Source organism: Polyodon spathula, unplaced genomic scaffold (genome assembly GCF_017654505.1).
Source record: "Polyodon spathula isolate WHYD16114869_AA unplaced genomic scaffold, ASM1765450v1 scaffolds_1271, whole genome shotgun sequence".
Classification (NCBI taxonomy): domain Eukaryota; kingdom Metazoa; phylum Chordata; class Actinopteri; order Acipenseriformes; family Polyodontidae; genus Polyodon; species Polyodon spathula.
In genome coordinates this window covers 100,001-117,910 of record NW_024472754.1, presented here as the reverse complement: position 1 = coordinate 117,910, position 17,910 = coordinate 100,001, and the positions used below count along the sequence as shown (strand labels likewise).

The window sequence follows — 17,910 nt, the reverse complement described above, 5'->3', positions numbered from 1 at the left end:
TTTATGTTTGTATTTCGATTAGCTAGTCTTTTTTTTTTTAATTAAAATATCATAGCTCTAAAATTTAAAGTTGTCTAAACCAGACTTCTCTTGACTGATATTTTTTGTTTAATTGATCGGTCCTACTTAACGTTAGGGTTACTGAGCGAGCTGTTGTAGGATTGCCGGACGAAGTTGCTGGTTGCACTTAAGTGAAAGTTGCAACGCTGTGATTCAAACGGGCTTTTTTAAAAAATAAAAAAAAAAAAAAATAAAAAATAATAATAATAATTCTGCAGTTGCGAAATATGATGGTGGAGAGGGGATATTACACCAGTTCGATTTTGTTTTACATGACACGGTGCAGCGTAAACTCTTTCAATGTACGGCAGCGGCGTGACTGGGTTTGCGAAGTTGAATTGTGTGTGTGTTGTGTGCGTTTTCCACGAATGCGATATTAAAATAAGATCCTGTCTAATCAGGACATCAGATCCCATTGAGCTGTGCAAGGTTGCAAGCAGGCTGAACATGAGGAACGGGCGCTGCCCTGCCTGCATGACTCGCCCTGCACACCACACGACCTGCCTTTACCAGGGGAGCCTCTCTGGGGAGCCTCGGCTCTTGAAGCTTGATTGACTAGTGTCACTGAACGGGACTGAAGCAGGTTATAAAGCAGCTTGTTTCATAGAATCAAAAAGGCTGTGCATTTGTTTTAATGAGGAAATGAAGAAAAAAATCAAGCACTCGAATTTAATTGCCAAAGGACATTGTAAACATGAATACATTATTACTTTCACAATACATTTTTCGTCGTATACTGTATATGGCTGGTGACGAAAGATTAACACCCTGACATACTGAAATAGAGAATTGGTAATTACCCACAGAACCGAATGGATAACATAACAAACCCAGAGTTATATAGTCTAAATGAGGCAGTGCAGTAGAAGGCAGTAAAATAAAGGAACTTTGGACTTGACTTTGAGACAGTTATCTTTTTTTATATTTGTAGAATAAATTGAATCCAGTGGCAGTGTGATATAATATACACGGTACTTCTATGTAGGCCGTATTAAATCATTCAAATTGATTGACTTTTCAAATGGCAGTTACGTATTGCTTTAGCAGGCCCTGATTTCAGTGTTTCCTCCATTCTTTGATTATCTCCTTTTTTTTTTTGAAAGAGCTAAAACAATTCTTTGTTTTACAAAACCTTTCAAAAAATACGAGTCATTTATAGAATGGAGGAATTGCTTTGAAAATATGGCCCAATAAGGCATAAACAAATCACACAAACAGACCTGTGTTTGCAGTGCGGGCAGCGCCCTGTGAATTTAGTTAAGTAATCTAGGCCTGCTGTTTAAACTCTGCACTTGTGTTTCGTCATGAAAATACAGATGTTTTTCCCACACCCCCAGCAGGTTTCTGTTTGATGCAGAATGGCCATTCTCTTTCTGCACACTCCACAGATCCCTGCCTGCTGCGGTGGCTTCGTACTCGTTCCCTTGTTCCTCTGTGCCCCTGAGATCAGCCCCTTCAGCTCAGCAGTGATGCTCTGGTCTGGTGCCAGGGCGATATCAACCACCTCGATCCTGTTGGGATCCCACACGCAGTCCTCCTCCAGACCACTAGGGACAGCCTTCATTCCGCAGTTGGGGGGAACCCAGGCCGTATCGTAGCCGTTGGCGTGCCAGGTCTTCTGCATTGGGTGGTTGTCCGTGTCGATTTTCTTCACTTTGCCGGCGTCCACCTGGAGTTTGAGGACCACTCTGTCTGTCTTGGCGGAGTTAAGCGGGTAGCGCTCTGCTTTCTTTTGGTTCCTGCTGATGTAAACCCCCGGCCCCAGCATCCCGTCCCTCGACTGCTGAAACCCTGCTGTGATGATGTTGCGTGCGTTCTGGACTGAGGTCCCGTGGTACATGGTGTATGTCTGGCCCGTCTTGGGCTCCTGTTCTGCAGAGAGGTGATGACCATCATCGTAGAAGACCTCCCACCCATAAAACTCCACCTCCATATTGAATCAATGGATCAACCTCCCTAAGGAGAAAAATAAAAGGCAGAGCCACATGAAACGATGATTCCATTATTCCCATCAAGCGCTCCACAGGGGAGGGTCACTGGTGTGGATTGGTCTAATTTACCATCCCAAGAAACGGCTGCCTGGGTGTGAGTGGATTGAGTCTATGAAAAGCAGCAATCCTCACAAACCCAAGCAGCTGTTTCTTCACTAATTCCACTGGGAATGGTAAATTAGCTCAGTCAACAGCAATGACCATGCCCTGTGGAGCTCTTCTACAAACAATTGAAGAGTCAGTTTGTGCATCTCTAATGAAAAGTGTAAGTTCTGTGATCATATAAGCTGATCCAACACTCAGTAAGGAGGGAATGATTCTTGTGTATCCCTCCCATGTGTCGCTGGATGCATACTGTATCTCTACCTGCATATGGAAATACTTAAAGAGCTTCTGTAAAACTCAATGGCCAACGTTATGTCTTAAACAATGATATAGTCTTTCCCAATGTCTTCAGCAGGCTGAATGTTTATCAACGAATCTTACAGTTTCTTTTATTAGTTTTAATGTACATGGTTGATGTCACTATTTTAATAATTAACCTTCCCATTTTCCTTTTCTTCTTCTTTTCATTCACGGTTTTTTTTTAAATAATGTCATTATATCGCTATTATTATTGGGGTTATGTGCGCAGTAATTTATATGCAAATGAGTTAAACAAATATCCCTTACCAAACCAAATTAGTTTATCACAGATAATGAAAGTTTTAGGAGAAACAAACACGTTTAGAGGCTAACTTCCTAAAGAAACACCGTTTCTTCACACCCATTACTTTTTGTTACAGCCTTGCTGTAGGTCCAGAAAACTTAGACTGAACAAAGTAAGCTTAAATTGGGCGATCATAAGGTCAGTAAGCAGAAACTACACGACGTGCCGCTATCGATCTGATAGCGCCCTGCATCTGCAGTAAACGCCGCGTAGGCGTTCGGAGTTGAACTTGCCAGCGCGCCGCAGAAAGCGCAGTCTTGTCTGTCTCAACACAAGTCACCTGTTAAGTTACCTGTTTTACATATAACCAAATCAGTCAGAGAACTCAATCTAGTCGTGTCTGATTTATAAAGTGAAACAAATCCATTGCATAGCACGGAACCGTCGAAAATCGATGTTCCAGGTAAAAGAATGTTGAATCGATGATTGTATTGACTCAGACATACTTTTGTTTTTAGAAGTGTATTGTTTATATGTTATTTATTTATGTACATAAATGCTTACCTTCAGTAGGGAGTCCTTCCTTAGTTTTGAGCGATAGGACAGCGGACCCATGCACTTTCAGTTTCTGATTCTGCATATAGAAAGAAACACGGTCCTGTACGTCACCGTGGGCGCAACCGCAAGAATAATCTCAGTGTCAGAAATGGGGATGTTATTGTATTTTATCGTGTTTGTTTAAACAGAGATATACACATTCTTGTATACTATGTAACCAGCACTATCTCAAAGCTATTCTCAGTGCTGCATGCGCGCATCAGGAGTATGCAGTGCTGCAGTATTTAAAAAGTTATAGAAATACAGTACGTGCAATTTTGCCGGAGCCTTTCTAAAAGTGTGGCAAGGGCAGGCTGAGCGGGGCAGGCTGAGAATAGCTTTGAGCTAATGCTGGTTACACAGTCTCCTATCATAACAATGTACTGATCTCTGTTAAACAAATACGATCAAATACAATCAGCTCTCCATTTCTGAAACTGATATTCGGCTGCGCCCACGGTGACGTACACGACTGTTTTTGTTTGCCTTAAACATTGTTCATACATTAAAATTAAATAACTTTGCAGCCTCGAATTCAATTGTAAGCTACTACGACTAATAATAATAATAATAATAATAATAATAATAATAATAATAATAATAATAATAATAATGAGCTTGTTATCTACTATGGTTAATTGATTAGTATTTATAGTAATAATTTGATGTACAATTGCAAGGAATCATCCTATACTGATAACGCAGTTTAATGAAGGGAGAGTGCATTGACTATGGCTGCTAAAGGCTGCAGTAATTATTGTGAGAAAGGGTTCATACAAAGCAGTACCTTCACCTGTTTATGTGAACCAGAAAACAACACAGTGGAAATCATTAGTCAGTTCGACGCACTCATTTCAAATTGCATCAACTTTAATGGAAAGCACCCAATACAAAACTTTTTAAAACAGAGATGAAGCATAAACACACACACATATTTTGCAATTCAGTTTTAGAGGTGCAATCACCTCCCTAGCTGATAATCATAACCTCCTACTGCTGCAGGCACGTTTCGTTCACAGAGCGACAGAATGGCAAGAACGCATCACACGGACAGGAAGGTGCTATCACTGAGCAGACTTTTGTTGACTGTCCGTTTCGTTTACATTCGCCAAATCTAGACACAATCTTCTCTCAGCGTGGGTTGCTGTGACAACCTGTGGATATACTGTAAACCTTATCAGGGGCAGTGCTTGTAAATTAGTGTCCACATTTCCTGAGACCTTTCAATGATTGAAAACACAATACATTGTTATCCATGTTTGCTAAAATGATTAAGCTGTGATTAAATTAACAAAGAAACGCAAGCAAGACGCAAGAAAAAGCAAGGAATACACATTGCCCATTAAAGGACCACACAAATATATTCGAGTTTTCTCTAATCAAACCCATTGTGCATGATCTTTAATAACCCTTAGACCGATTTCAATCTGATGAAAATACAGCTGTTTAGCTCTTATTTAGAAGACATACATACCAGCACACATTATGGAAACAACCAATGATTTAGAGCACAGCTAGGGCTGGGGACCGCGTTGCCCATGTCTCCTCACTCAGATATACCTTGTTACCTCTGAATAGATCATAGTCTCCATATAGTTTATCACTCTCCCCTGTTACCCGATCACATCCCGTGCTGTAGGTCACAAGCTACTGCCTCCTGTCTATCACAGAGATGAGAGGAGAATTTTTGTCATTCCAAAGATTGTATATGATTGGATCTAGCCTAGAGTGAATGTGACCTACAGCAGAGGAAGCAGTTAAATATATAGTGTTGTTTTGAAATATATGCCTTTTTTTTGTTGCCCTGCTCATTTCTGTTCGCTGTTAGCTTTGTTAACTTCTACACTTGTGGCTATCCTGAAATGGGCAGATTGTCTCGCTGCATTTCCAGCAAGCTTGAAGGGGATGCGGTGTGCCGTTCTCTTTGCCACAGACTGTGCAACAGTTCTTGTGAGGCGTCTGCCGGCCGCTCTGTGCCCCGGTCGCTTGTCTATCAATCAATTGACGGAGCTCTCGTCTGGCGACGTCGTTCGGGCAGTAGGCGACACCCACAACGGTGATTCTCTTCGGGTCCCAGACACAGTCCTCCTCCCTGCCAGACTTGATCGCGGATATGTTACTATGAGGCGGCACCCACGCTGTGTCGTAGCCGTTTTGGCTCCAGGTTTTCTGTAGCGGGTGGTTATCGCAGTCGATTTTCTTCACTTTGCCAACTTGCACTTTTAGCTTCAAGGCGACTCTCTGTTGTTTATCGACGTTAAGAGGGTAACACTTTGCTTTCTCGATGTTGCGACTCACGTATACCCCGGGTCCTAAGAGCCCGTCCTTCGACCTTTGAAAGCCCCGTGTAATGATGGTCTTGGCAATGCTGATATGGGTCCCGTGGTACATTGTGTAGCGACCGCCTCTTTCAGGTTTGGCACCCGAGCTTAAATGCGTTCTGTCCGTCCAGGCTTCCCAGCCAGAGAACGTGATGGACATTTTCAAAATGTTTTCTGGACGGGGGAGAAAAAAAAGACAATCAGTGAATGTAGTATGGAAACGTGTTGGTTACGGCTAACTGTCTTTGCATTCCTGTATTTAAAGAACAATTTGGTACAGGCGTTCAGAATCAGAAATCTTAACAAATATATTCTTGTTGTTTAGATTCAAGATTCTGTTCTGGTCATCACATCCTTTTTTAAAGCACCCTGTTGCCTCAATATAGCTCAAAGAATCACGTCTATCCTCTCAAGTACGACAAGGTCCACCAGAGTTCAACCCAAAACCTGTCTCCCCGGCAACATTGTCCATTACGAATGTAAATAAAAATCCACATTTGTTCTATATGATGCACATGTAAGATCTAGGTTAAAAAATTACAATTGCTTTAAAAAACGGAGTCAACACATAACCTAAATACTTAAGTAAATACAGTTTACTGTTATCAAAAGTCCTTGCTATTTATTCTGCCGTAAAAAAAAAGAAAAAACCTGTACAGCAGCCTGTTACGCATGAATCACCTTTAGCAGTACCGTGTACTGTACCTGTAGGTTGCTATAGGGTGTATCTTCCCATGTATAAAGTAGCACAGTATGCATGTATACGCGGCCTTTTTGTGTAATTATTACAACGCGTTCTACACACCACAGCATAGACGGCACTTCTTAAAATTAACAGTGACCAATTTGTAATGCGTTACCTAATGCTTCTACAGCAGAACGGGCTATTGGCGGCTACACTTCTGTGTGGAAATGCTTATCGCTGAACTCTTGATAGTCAGCTGCGCTTATAACACCTTTGCTCAGACCCTTCAGTGCATTCTTTAAAATGTTGTTATAATTTATAACGCAAGCTATACCTTACCTCGCTTAATTCTTCATTTTGGTCCCTCTTATTCGCGAACTGAAAGCAAAACTCTCAAAACTCCACCCAGCTTCTACGACAGTATCAGTTTCTACATATTTACCAAGAAAAAAAAAAATCAACCTTGTTTTCTTTATTAGTTCCAATAAACCTACATTACGGGTACGGGCCGGTGCATTGGTTGTTGTTTCGAAGAATGAAAATGCCAAACCTTGGATTAGAACTCGCTGGCAGGTGGAACACGCCTGTCTCCTCTCGTCCTCCCTGTAGTGTGCAGTGTGGACAGCATGCTCACTGTTTCACTTTCGATTCCGCGCTTCACACCTCACATCTTTACATCACTGCAGGACAAACGAGCTCTTACACACATGCGCACTTGAAAACACTTCGGCCTTTTTTATTTCTGTTTGAAAACCCTGAAACTCACAGAGCAGCTTTTTACCCGTAAAGTATTACAAGTGTTTCATATAATAATAATAATAATAATAATAATAATAATAATAATTTAAAATACGGAGCGGAGTGGGAGAAGCTCTGAGTGGCATTTTACTTCATTTTTTCCCAGCTGAGGTGTGGCATCAATACATGCAGCTCTCAAACGCGTCTCTCTAAGTACAGCAGGTACACCAGAGTGTAACCATTAACCAGTCCCCCTGCAACACCAGACATAAGAAACATATCTGAAAGAAATACAACATAAAACAAATGTGGCACTCCCTACATCCTCTGGCTCAGACTGTTGCAGGCAAGGTTATTGATTAAGGTCTGGTGTACAAATTATGTTCAAGTAACCTGTTACTTTTTAAAAGTAACTTCCCCAATGAGAGGTACGATTTGAGTAACTGTGATATTTGGACTCTTAACATGAACGCATTTTACAACAAAATAAACAAATAAATACAAAATAAAAAGATGGGTGTTCAATTTTATTTTCACAGAGAGCGTTGTTAAGTCACATAATTAGTAACAGGACAAAATGATAGGAACTCATAAAATTACAAAAAAAAAAAAAAAAAAAAAAAAAAAACAGTTTCAGTTGTTTTTTTTTTTTTTTTTTTTTTTTTTAAACACAAATCTTCCAAGTCCCTTGTGAGCGACGTGCCTCCCCATTAAAGCGGTGGTCGTTCCGCCAGTCCGGCTCCTCCTCGTTGTCCTAGTGCGCCCCTTTCTGCACCATCTGTGTGAAGCGGTTGGTGATGGTCAGCGTCGTGTCGATGAAGCGCTCCACACAGCTCACCAGGCAGCCCTCGGTCCTGGAGTCCAGCTTGGAGCTGGGCTTGTCCACACACTTCTCCCAGCACACATCCGTGAAATTGTGAACCTTTAAAAGCAAAAGCGACATCGTATCCCAATGAGAAGCAGAGACACAGTGGGCTGAGCCATCATTTCTGTACACGGGGGGTTAAAGTCAATTGAGGGCAGTAAGAGTAATGTTGGACACCAGTGGGGAATTACTATCTGTGAGGACCGTTTCCAGTCAATCAGACCGCTGCAGCTCGCTGATTTGCTGTAGTTGTCTTATTGGGCAGGATTGTGTGAAGCAGGAAGACATATAAAATAAATATAAACTTAACCACAGGGTTAAACGAGAAAGTGCAACATTGTCTATAACGATTGCGCCGTTTTGACAGATATATTGTTGTTTCCCATATATATATATATATATATATATATATATATATATATATATATATATATATATATATATATACACACACACACACACACACACACACACACACACAATTTCAAACAATACGACTTTAATACATGATGCTCTCCCGACTGAATCGCCACCGCAGTTAAACTAATTTATCGAAGCCGCTCACCCAACCCCTGAACACAACCTGACCACTGCACACGACATGCATTCTGTGAATGAAAACACATCCAGCCATAATGAGACATGCACGAAGCTCCTGCAAACACAGGGCAGGGAAGGGGCTTGAAGCTACTGGTATTGCATTGAATTCATGCACACCGTACCAACCTGAGCCTGGAACTGCGCTTTCTGCTGCTCGACTGCAATCATCCTTTGTAATTCTGAGGCCTCTGCCTTCTCAGAAACGCTGGCGGATGAAAAATCATTAAAATCTGACATGTTTCACTTGAGCCCTGCTCGGATTAGCGGATTTATGACCTTCTCTGATCTGAAAGAGTCCAGGGCAACGTGCCACAACCCGGAAGCGCTCAACAGCGAGCTTTTTAATATTCATGAGGGAGGCTGTTTTTAGGGGCGTTTCAAGGGGACGTCACACACATCGCTTAAGCAGTTATTCTAACATTTTAAATATCACATATTTCACAAACATGTCTTCACAAGTCTATATCTGTCTTTAGGGAAGCAGTAAGCACATATTATCATAACTGTATATATATATATATTTGTTTTATCTTACAGGATTATAAAGAACGCTGTTATATATGATTGATGATATTTTGATATATAGATGATATTCTCTTTGTATTTCATGCCAGCCGCTATTGATAACCTTGATGCAATCAATAAATGAAGAAATCACTCACTCGTAGCAGCCGCCCTGCTTCGTGACGCACAGGCGTGTTTCTCGGAAGTGTTTCCGGGGAGGCCCGTCACCTTGGGCTCGTTTGAGTGCTGGAAGCATGGCTGCGGTGTGGAGGATGAGCGCTCTGTGCAACCGGGGCGCACGGCGTGAGTTTCTTTATGAAAGCCGGTGACCGGTATCGGGGGTGTGGGTGTGTGTGTTTTCACGTTGTGTTCTCGTTGTGTTGTTCTGATGGGACGCGGTTAAGTCGCATCGTGGCTGCTGTAAAGCCTGGCTTCTTGTTCAGGTCGGGTCGCTTCCAGTTCAAGTTCATTGCTGTTATAATGCAGGTCCGAGCAGAGGTTTAATTCAAGACGTTTCACAGCACGGCACTGCACTGTTTACACTGTCGTTTTAAACGCCGAGGGCTGTGCGAGAGAGGCGTGCCCCCCTGTCCAGTTATATCGAAACTGATGTATAAAAACAACACCGACATTTTAAACAATATCAAACAACATTCATAAAACGTGTTTTTTAAGGAAAGCTTTGGGGAGCACACCTAGGTTGGTGTCGTGTGTATAAATAACCACGGTGTTTATTAAGAACGTTTGTTTGTTTGTTTGTTTGTTTGTTTGTTTGTTTGTTTGTTTGTTTATAGTACTACATTGATTCCCCTTGTGTATTTATTTATTTATTTATTTTATGTTGCAGTATGGTTTAGCTACGCTTATAATAATACTGTAGTATCCGAGGTTTGTTTTGAATGTACTGGTTCGACATACAAACTAACAGATATTTAACTTCAATGATTGTTTGTTTTGGCAGTGTGTGCAGCAGTGTTACAGTGTTTCATGCATTAACACTCGTTTCTGTGGTAATTCAAAAATATACTAAAGTATGCGGCATTTTCTGTCTAGTAGTTTGATCTGCAGTTGCTTTTGTGATGTGTATTGAGGTTGATGGTATTGATCAATATTAACGTGAAATCAATTTATTATTATTATTATTATTATTATTATTATTATTATTATTATTATTATTATTATTAGTGTCGTATTATCTTGTGCCGTGGTATTAATGCAATGCACGAAGCAGTGTACTATATAACTATTGCGCTTTAAGTACGACGTTGCCATCTGGAGGATTTCTCTGAGCGTGCAAAAACAAAAGTAACAGATGCCCTCCCCAAGCCGTTAATTTATTCAGAGCCAGTATCGTACTCGTTGGAGGGCAGTCGTGTTAACCTTGAACCCTGACATTCTGAACGGCTTCACTTTGAAATATTTGAATAGTTATGTATAAACGCCGCTTTTCAATGAGGAGGAAAGGGGTAAAAGCTGTGAACAGTTACAGCTTTAAAAATACAACAGTGTGTTCAGATTAAATAGTACAATTGAATACAATTACAAAACATAGTTTGCGTGGCGTTTGAAAAGGTCGTTGATTGTTTGGTGCAGTAGGGAGTATTTTCTTGATTTTTTTTTTTTTTTTTGAGAGGAGTAAGGTTTGATGATCCTCGGAAAGCAAAGAGCCAAAATACATGCCCCAAACTGTACTGTTGTCTTGCAGCTCTGTTCTTCAGTAAATCTCTCCTGGCTCGGCCCCTGATGTCCTCTAGAAAGACCAGGGATGCCCCAGTTCTGCTCTCCGCAGAGATCCACACGTCCCCCACACAGTTTGGTAAGTGCAGGATTCTGTACAGCCTGCTCCATTGTGTTGGTGTTCAAGCTGCCCTTGCCTGCTACACTACAATATAATCCTGCAGGGGGAGCTTACTCTGCTTTGCTACATTCCTCCATAGATTAGCCCTATTTCCTGCTGCTACTTTAGTGACGTGTTTCATCTCAAGAAGCCAAACCAATATTTACAAATAAGTGGTGTACTGATAACTTACAAGACCTACCAAGCCATATAGACTTAACAAGCATTCTGATACAGTGCGTTGATTTCTCTGCTGATGACCTAAGTGGACACATGGGGCCGCTTCCAGGTATTTCAGAACTGCTCCCTGGTTCTACTTCCGCGTCGCTGGCGGGAGTGAGGTGAGAATCAGGGATTGGTTACTGAGGAGACAAGCTGATTCTTGGACTTCCACTGCTTTTCCAATGACTCGTTTTTATTTCTGGTTTCAGAGCCAAGTTGTAGCGCTGTTTTGTGCAAGGAGATTTTTCTCGCATTTTGTCCCTTTGATAAGAATTTTGTTTCCCATACCCCTGACCTTTCCATGTTGTGCAGTTCTTGATGTGACCTCTTGTCAGGCTGATGTGTGTTATTGGTCTAAGGAATTAACCCTAACCCTGCCAGTCTCCCCTATCTCCTCATACGTATAACCTGATAGTATCACTATGACGTTAACAAATCAGCCTATGAAATAATTGTTAGAATTAATAATCACAATTAAGTTTACACATTATGAATGTCTGTTCATTATCCTCTGGTCTAATTCATATCCCCAGCTGTCTAACGCCATTTATTGCAGACCAGTCAACCAATTGTAATTGAACTTGATGTTGACGTTCATTCAGACAAGAGCTTGAGAGTATTTCATTGTAGGTTTTATTACTTACTCATTTCTGAGTTTATTTAAGGCCACATGGTCTAATTCTTGCACTAGAGACCACTAGAAAAACCAAACAAGACTTATAACGGATCTAGCAAATACAGTTTTAGTGCTTGATTTCACAGTAACGCTGCAGGGCAGCTATGGAAACCTATTCATTGCTAAGACAGCTTTATTCTTTCTCTTCTCAGCTGCCGGCTCGAAGGCTGCATCGTTGCACTGGACTGGTGAGCGAGCGCTGAGTGTGGCGTTGCTGGGAATGATCCCGCTAGCCTACATGTACCCAGGCCCTGCTATGGACTACTCCCTGGCTGCTGCACTTACTCTGCACAGCCACTGGTAAGACAGATCTAGCCAGCATCAAGCAGGGCAGCCCTTGATTTACCCAGGCAGGACTGTCGGAGCACAGGCTGTCCTATACGCTGTAGTTTTATTGACCCCAGTGAGATTTTAATGCATGTCCCGAGTGATCGGGCTGTAATGCGCATTTGCATTTTAGTTAGGAGTCTTTGTTATGGATTTGTGAACAGTTTGATATTGTGCGTGCAGGGCATTGTCACACAGTTTGCTTTGCTATTGAAAGCTGTGTCTTCTGTCTCTCTGATCTGCTGTGTGTGTGCTCTCTTCAGGAGGATGTTTAAAACGTTTGATGTAGTTTAGTTAAATACGCTAGACTGCGACGCAATCACGATCATGTACAGAAAGCATCGTGATTCACCCGTACAGTGTGAATCGCTGCACTCTGACACGAGGCAGCCCAGCAAGTGAACTCTTCTGACATCCTTCTCGTTTTTGTAAACAATATTCTACTTTTTTTTTCAAAGACAAAGATTTAAAAAGATTCCAGCTGTTGTATTAATACTTATTTGATTTTTTAAAAATTTTTTTTTTTTTTTTTTTTGCAGGTGTAATATTTATTTATTCTTGCATTTATTTAGAAAGGTACAAACCCACAGGAAATGAGCTCTATATTTGGCTTCTTATCACTTGCAGTCTTAAGCATCCAGGAGGGCTTGGTGGTGTCTTGTTCCAGTATATCAGATCGATAGATTTCTTTAACCTAGTGTACTACCAGATATCCTGCTTTTAAAACGGTTGTCGGGGTCCATAAGTAGAAAACGCATTGTTGGTGTTTTGCCTTATAACGAATACTGGCATTCTTGTTCTTGAAATGATTTGCAAGGGTCCAATTAATACTGTAGCGTACGGTGCAAAATGAAGGAAGGAGACGCGGACAATTTGCAGCTACTTGAAGCCGCGGTTTATTGGGGCGATCATTCCTGGCCTCTTTCAGCCTGGGCCACACCAAAAACAAACAGCCTTGCACATTCACACAGCAGCTTGTGTGACTCAGCTGTCAGTTCTGTCCGGGTTGCTGTGGGCTTTCCTGCTCCTTCCTAGCCAGACGTCAATCAATCCTGACTGAGGCAAGCTTACCGCTTCCATGCTGCTTACACACACACAGTCATGCAACACTGTACATCCTGAGCTGTTGCAATATATACAGTATAATAGAAACTGCTGTTGCACCAGTTCAAAGTTTACATCACTCATTTAAATTGTATATTTTTTATAATAAGTGTTGTAAATAAGTAACACAGAACTGTAAGTACTGTGACCCAGTTTCAACTTAAATGGGTTTAAATACAGTAGTTTAAAACCCAATGTTTGTGAGTCGAGTTACATTCTGGGTGAAACAGGAGCCATGACTGCTGTGTTCTAACCGATTCCGCACTATCATGGGTTGTGTTATAACGGGTTATCACTGTTAGAAGTATTTTGGGAGCTGCAATTATTAATCTAGCAAATATTAAACTGTATGACAAGTAACATCTTGTCAGTCATTCACTTTCTTTGACATTCCAAACCCTGCTACCATGCCAACACTGATTGGATCCGATCAAAACTGTTGACATTCAGATGTTTGTCTGCCGTTGACCTGTAACTTGTAAATTGTCGTAATACTCGCTTGTGGTGACAGATATCTGTAGCAGCTAATGACTAGACTGGTTGGTCTTAAAGGATTGTTCAGGGGGAATTCCCCTGCTGGTCTGTCAGGATTTGTTTCCTGTTGTGCAAAAACTCTTTGAGCCTGTGTTTGTGGGCAGTTCCCGGTGAGTCATCCTCTCTCACGCTATACTGTGTATAAGAACATTGTTTTTAAAGGATGCCAGTGAGCAACACGACCAGGTACTGTGCAGCCCACTCCATCCTCTCCCCTCTCCCTGTGTGAAGAAGTGTCTCCTTCATGCCGTCCTAAATCTATCTCCAACAGTGTCCTCTGGTCCTGGTTTCTGCACAGGGCGTTTGTGCTTTTTAAGACTTCAGAGCTCTTGTCCCCTTTTTGATTCTTTTCTGTTGAAATTGAAATGGGACAACTCTCTCTTTTGCAAATAATACCAATTGTGAAATATTCTTTGATAAACCAGCTTGTCCACTTTAAATCTCCGCTCTAATTAGCATGCTGGTCATGCAGTTTGTGATAGGAGGGGTATTGCAGTACATGTGATGGTCCTAATGAGCTACTTGTAGGATGCATGATACGATCAAATTATTTAATAATGGATCATATTGTTAAGACAAAATGAAATATGAGAGGGAGAGTATATATGATATCAGCTGTAACACACATTTATTCTTCATTCAAGAACCACTTGGTGAACTGCAGTGAGATACTCTGTGCTCATGGTCTTGTGTAAGATTCTTACAGCCCCACTCTTGAGGAATGTATTGTGTGTTTGTGTGTGTGTGGCAGTCAGCCGGAACACGATGGGGGTACCAAGATACAATCTGTAATGAACTAGGTGAGCAGAATTTGTGAAAGATGACTACAATCTGAACGAGGCTTTGTTTTCTTTTGTAGGGGTCTTGGCCAGGTGCTGACGGACTATGTCCACGGAGACGCAGCAATCAAAGCATCCAAGGCAGGGCTCTTCGCTCTCTCTGCTGTCACCTTCGCAGGCCTCTGCTACTTCAACTACCACGATGTGGGCATCTGCAAGGCTGTGGCCATGCTCTGGAGCCTCTGAGTTATCAATCCAGTTCATTGTAAACCAGTTATTTTTTATGATTTAAGAGAGACTGCTAAATTCACCTAGGAAATTGCATTGGGTTGCTTATTTCCAAGGGCTGCCTTGGATGAGTCAATCAGCCGTCTGAGGCAGAAGTCACAAGTGTGATTTCTAATGCACCTCCTGTATCTTTTCACAGTGGCTCAGGGCAGCTGCTCGGTTATACACAGAGCCTGTGAATTACCTAATGCAGCTGAATTTCAACACCTCATTCTGTAATCACTATATAGTCCATAGTAATCAGTATCCATAGTAATCAGTATACAAATATAGATCAATGTTTATATATATATAGACAGTCTGCACAGTAATAGCACTGTGTGTAAGAGAGATTGATTGATATGGTATCAATAATTCATGTATTATAATGGTTTACAGAAAGTGTAACAGACTTGTTCATTAAAGTATTGAGACTATGTTTTTGTGACTTTTAGTTTTTTTTATTTGCGTTATGTTAAGGCTGTTCTTCAGTGTAAAGTTAAACTTTTCATTGCTAGCGTTGTTGCAAATGTGTACAAACAAACCAGGGCTGGGTTACATATTTGTCTTGGTGTACCACAGAACTGAAGCTGCTCTCTAACTGCAGACTAGCACACAGCACACTGGATGCTGGACACCAGTACAAAATACATTCAGAGCCAGGAGGCTTTGAAACAGATTCGCTGAAAGCAAAGCCTGCAAACAGTTTTCTAGTGTAGTTCCAGGTGTTCTAAAATAAAAACGCATGTTTGCTAAAACTCTTCCAGAACTGTGCATGTGAGACCTGTATAGTGAAGAGACATGCATGGCGAGGAGAACGCGTGGAGTTATTGTGTGAGCTGCAATCCCTTAACTGGTCTGTATAGCGAGATGGAAGCTGGTTTGTAAGATGCAGAAATATTGTTCATCTTCGGAACATTGCCTAATGCCATTTGAGGCCATGAAGCCTCCAGACAGCCTCACGTTTGCGATCAAACCAACACGGTAGATAGATGGAGAGGTGTTTTTTATTGTTAAAACAGGTTATGATGTGGTAAAATCCTGATTACAGTACCATATTTGGGGGAACCCAACATCTAACTGTGTTTTATGTTTTTCAAATGTGTAGGCTAAAACAAGCCCACTTCTTAGAGCACCTACCCTTATCGTAAGTGCAACAGAAAGAGGCAGGCGACAGATCTTTAACCCTTCGTGTTCGGTAGTTTTTTTTGGGGGTCGGGTATTATGTTTTAACTTCTAGTTCTGTAAGGAGTTGCGATAATAAAATATCTTTTTTTTTCTGAAAAGCTCTGATTTCACAAAGCAGATGTGTTTGCCTGTGTCTTTTGATTGCGTCTGCCTTTTCGACTGGTTTGTCAGCACATCTAGCACGCCCAACGCGTTTTGCAATGCCTGCATGTGTATATGCGCTGACTGCCGTGAGTCACGCCGAGTCATTTCCACACCACAACACAGTTCTTCCCTGAAAAACAAGACGTAATTCTGTGAAGCTGTGAAAGTTGTGAATGCGGGTGTTTTGTTATATAATAAGTAGAGGTCTTGGAGCCTCAGTTGTATTTAATGTCGAGGGGGAGTCTTGAAGATGAACGATCAGAAGATGTAACCAACCAATAAAAAAGGATGCACAGGGTAACTGCAGTGGCTCTTCATAGGACTGTTTCACAGCGATCTACTGAATAACATTTTGCAAGGAGGGGAGAAGGCTGTTCGGCCCGTCAATGCCGGTCTGGTTCCTAGAAGCTATTTGATCTCAAAACGTTGTCAAGTTGGTTCTCTAAAGGGTCCCTGTGATTCAGCATCAACAACATGTCTAAGTATCCCATTCTGTACCCTCACCTCCCTGTGTCTCCTAGCCTCTGTCCTGTCTAGGTCCACTTTATTTCCAACTGTGTCCTCTGGTCCTGGTTTCTGTGCTGTAGAGAATGAAGCAAACCTACAACAGCCGAGTATGAAATAAAGACTGGCGAAAAGCTACGTGATTTTGTCAAGTCTAGTGTGTTGAAAAAATTGGAATGCTATTATCATTATTTCTGTCAGAGCGACGCACAAAAAACAAATACGTGTTATAGATGAAGAGCCAGTACATTGTAAAGGAAAGCAGATGTATTCTAACACCGTGTTTAAGTATTTGCACTAAGAACACTAGCGATATTCAATGCTGCTTTTAGTATTCCCAATCCATTTACCGATCTAAATCAACCGGCGATCGCCTCCCCTCTTATTATCCCCATGAGCAGAACCAAACATGAATATAAGACAACAGAAATACTAAAAGAAACTTCAGTTCAATGACAAACTCTTCCACTAGAAGTCTTTTCGAATGTCTTTGAAAGGTCTGTCAGTGAATGCATTGTGTTTGTTTCAGTGTTTCTAAATGGAGCAGTATTGAGTGCTCGCTGGTTGACTGGACAGGGCTTTGCGTGTGTAGCGCGCAAGTTTATCAGTGGCACGACCTGACCTGGTTAGCTGTACAGTACACCACAGGAAATTAAAACAGGAAATGTTTTTATGTCTGACACTAAAATTGGGATGTCCATTGTAGTCGGATGAGAATGCTATAACCCACCATCAAACCACACATCGCAAGTTGCAAAAACAGGGGCTTTCTGTGTCGCATGGAAATTTCCACCAGCCTACCAAAAACCTCACACAGCTTGGTAACTTTGGAGAACAGTTTTCAGAAACTCGAGCCTTTTATTGGGGAAGTCTGTGACACTTTCTGAAGTGTGTTTTCTCTAAGTAGCTCTGGGTTCGGTTGCTCTATATTTAAACCAGCCTGTCTGGCTCTGAGTTTGTCTGGAGAATCCCAGTGAACAGTTTTCCTTCCATTCAAATCATGTGGCAACTCTGTCAGCCCCACCTGCTCTCTCCTATCTCTCTATATACTGTGTAGAGCGCCGTCATTTGGTCACGTGATTTGACTGGAACGAGAGAAGCCCGTTCAGTCCTGGCAACTAGGATTCTCCAGACAACCTCAAAACAGCTTAAAGGTTAAATAAATAAATAAACGAATTAACCAAACCATTCAAAATTATTGCAAACAGCATAACACTGAGAAAAGTGTACAAATGCATTATAGGAAATTGAATAAAACAGTTGCAACTCTTGTTGTGAAATGTTTAGTTACTCAATCGAAGAACATGTGAAACAGCAG

The 17,910-nt window shown here is 41.5% G+C and overlaps 4 protein-coding genes across 6 annotated transcripts; 1 reads left to right on the top strand and 3 right to left on the bottom strand.

Moving 5' to 3' along the window:
- Nucleotides 1–715: 715 nt before the first annotated feature.
- Nucleotides 716–3,367, bottom strand: LOC121309430. Its single transcript, XM_041242352.1, has 2 exons — nucleotides 3,265–3,367; nucleotides 716–2,016 (listed from the first exon to the last, which is right to left on the bottom strand). The coding sequence occupies exon 2, from the start codon at nucleotides 1,991–1,993 to the stop codon at nucleotides 1,340–1,342; it is 654 nt and encodes a 217-aa protein (XP_041098286.1). The 5' UTR covers nucleotides 1,994–2,016; nucleotides 3,265–3,367; the 3' UTR covers nucleotides 716–1,339.
- LOC121309432 lies at nucleotides 2,420–6,951 on the bottom strand. Of its 3 annotated transcripts, XR_005948639.1 has the most exons (4): nucleotides 6,854–6,951; nucleotides 4,263–5,792; nucleotides 4,189–4,192; nucleotides 2,420–2,432 (listed from the first exon to the last, which is right to left on the bottom strand). XR_005948639.1 is itself a non-coding variant. In XM_041242353.1 (2 exons), the coding sequence occupies exon 2, from the start codon at nucleotides 5,776–5,778 to the stop codon at nucleotides 5,131–5,133; it is 648 nt and encodes a 215-aa protein (XP_041098287.1). In that variant the 5' UTR covers nucleotides 5,779–5,792; nucleotides 6,854–6,951; the 3' UTR covers nucleotides 4,154–5,130. The 3 variants fall into 3 exon arrangements, 2 of the variants coding, with proteins under 2 accessions (XP_041098287.1, XP_041098288.1); XM_041242353.1 differs by lacking the exon at nucleotides 2,420–2,432 and having other exon boundaries at nucleotides 4,154–5,792; XM_041242354.1 differs by lacking the exons at nucleotides 2,420–2,432; nucleotides 6,854–6,951 and adding an exon at nucleotides 6,643–6,841 and having other exon boundaries at nucleotides 4,154–5,792.
- A 613-nt stretch (nucleotides 6,952–7,564) lies between these two features.
- timm8b (translocase of inner mitochondrial membrane 8 homolog B (yeast)) lies at nucleotides 7,565–8,840 on the bottom strand. Its single transcript, XM_041242331.1, has 2 exons — nucleotides 8,633–8,840; nucleotides 7,565–7,963 (listed from the first exon to the last, which is right to left on the bottom strand). The coding sequence occupies exons 1-2, from the start codon at nucleotides 8,741–8,743 to the stop codon at nucleotides 7,796–7,798; spliced, it is 279 nt and encodes a 92-aa protein (XP_041098265.1). The 5' UTR covers nucleotides 8,744–8,840; the 3' UTR covers nucleotides 7,565–7,795.
- A 364-nt stretch (nucleotides 8,841–9,204) lies between these two features.
- Nucleotides 9,205–15,193, top strand: LOC121309416 (succinate dehydrogenase [ubiquinone] cytochrome b small subunit B, mitochondrial-like). Its single transcript, XM_041242330.1, has 4 exons — nucleotides 9,205–9,313; nucleotides 10,716–10,826; nucleotides 11,898–12,045; nucleotides 14,570–15,193. Exons 1-4 carry the CDS (start codon nucleotides 9,265–9,267, stop codon nucleotides 14,733–14,735), a joined length of 474 nt encoding a protein of 157 aa, XP_041098264.1. The 5' UTR covers nucleotides 9,205–9,264; the 3' UTR covers nucleotides 14,736–15,193.
- Nucleotides 15,194–17,910: the final 2,717 nt, after the last annotated feature.

Bases quoted from the DNA above. Each gene is read 5' to 3' on its own strand.
- LOC121309430 (XM_041242352.1), bottom strand. From the start codon at position 1,993: ATGGAGGTGGAGTTTTATGGGTGGGAGGTCTTCTACGATGATGGTCAT.
- LOC121309432 (XM_041242353.1), bottom strand. From the start codon at position 5,778: ATGTCCATCACGTTCTCTGGCTGGGAAGCCTGGACGGACAGAACGCAT.
- timm8b (XM_041242331.1), bottom strand. From the start codon at position 8,743: ATGTCAGATTTTAATGATTTTTCATCCGCCAGCGTTTCTGAGAAGGCA. The intron at 7,964-8,632 runs GTTGGTACGGTG...TTGCTTTTAAAG, and splicing joins AAGCGCAGTTCCAGGCTCAG to GTTCACAATTTCACGGATGT.
- LOC121309416 (XM_041242330.1), top strand. From the start codon at position 9,265: ATGGCTGCGGTGTGGAGGATGAGCGCTCTGTGCAACCGGGGCGCACGG. The intron at 10,827-11,897 runs GTAAGTGCAGGA...TTCTCTTCTCAG, and splicing joins CACGTCCCCCACACAGTTTG to CTGCCGGCTCGAAGGCTGCA. The intron at 12,046-14,569 runs GTAAGACAGATC...TTTCTTTTGTAG, and splicing joins CTTACTCTGCACAGCCACTG to GGGTCTTGGCCAGGTGCTGA.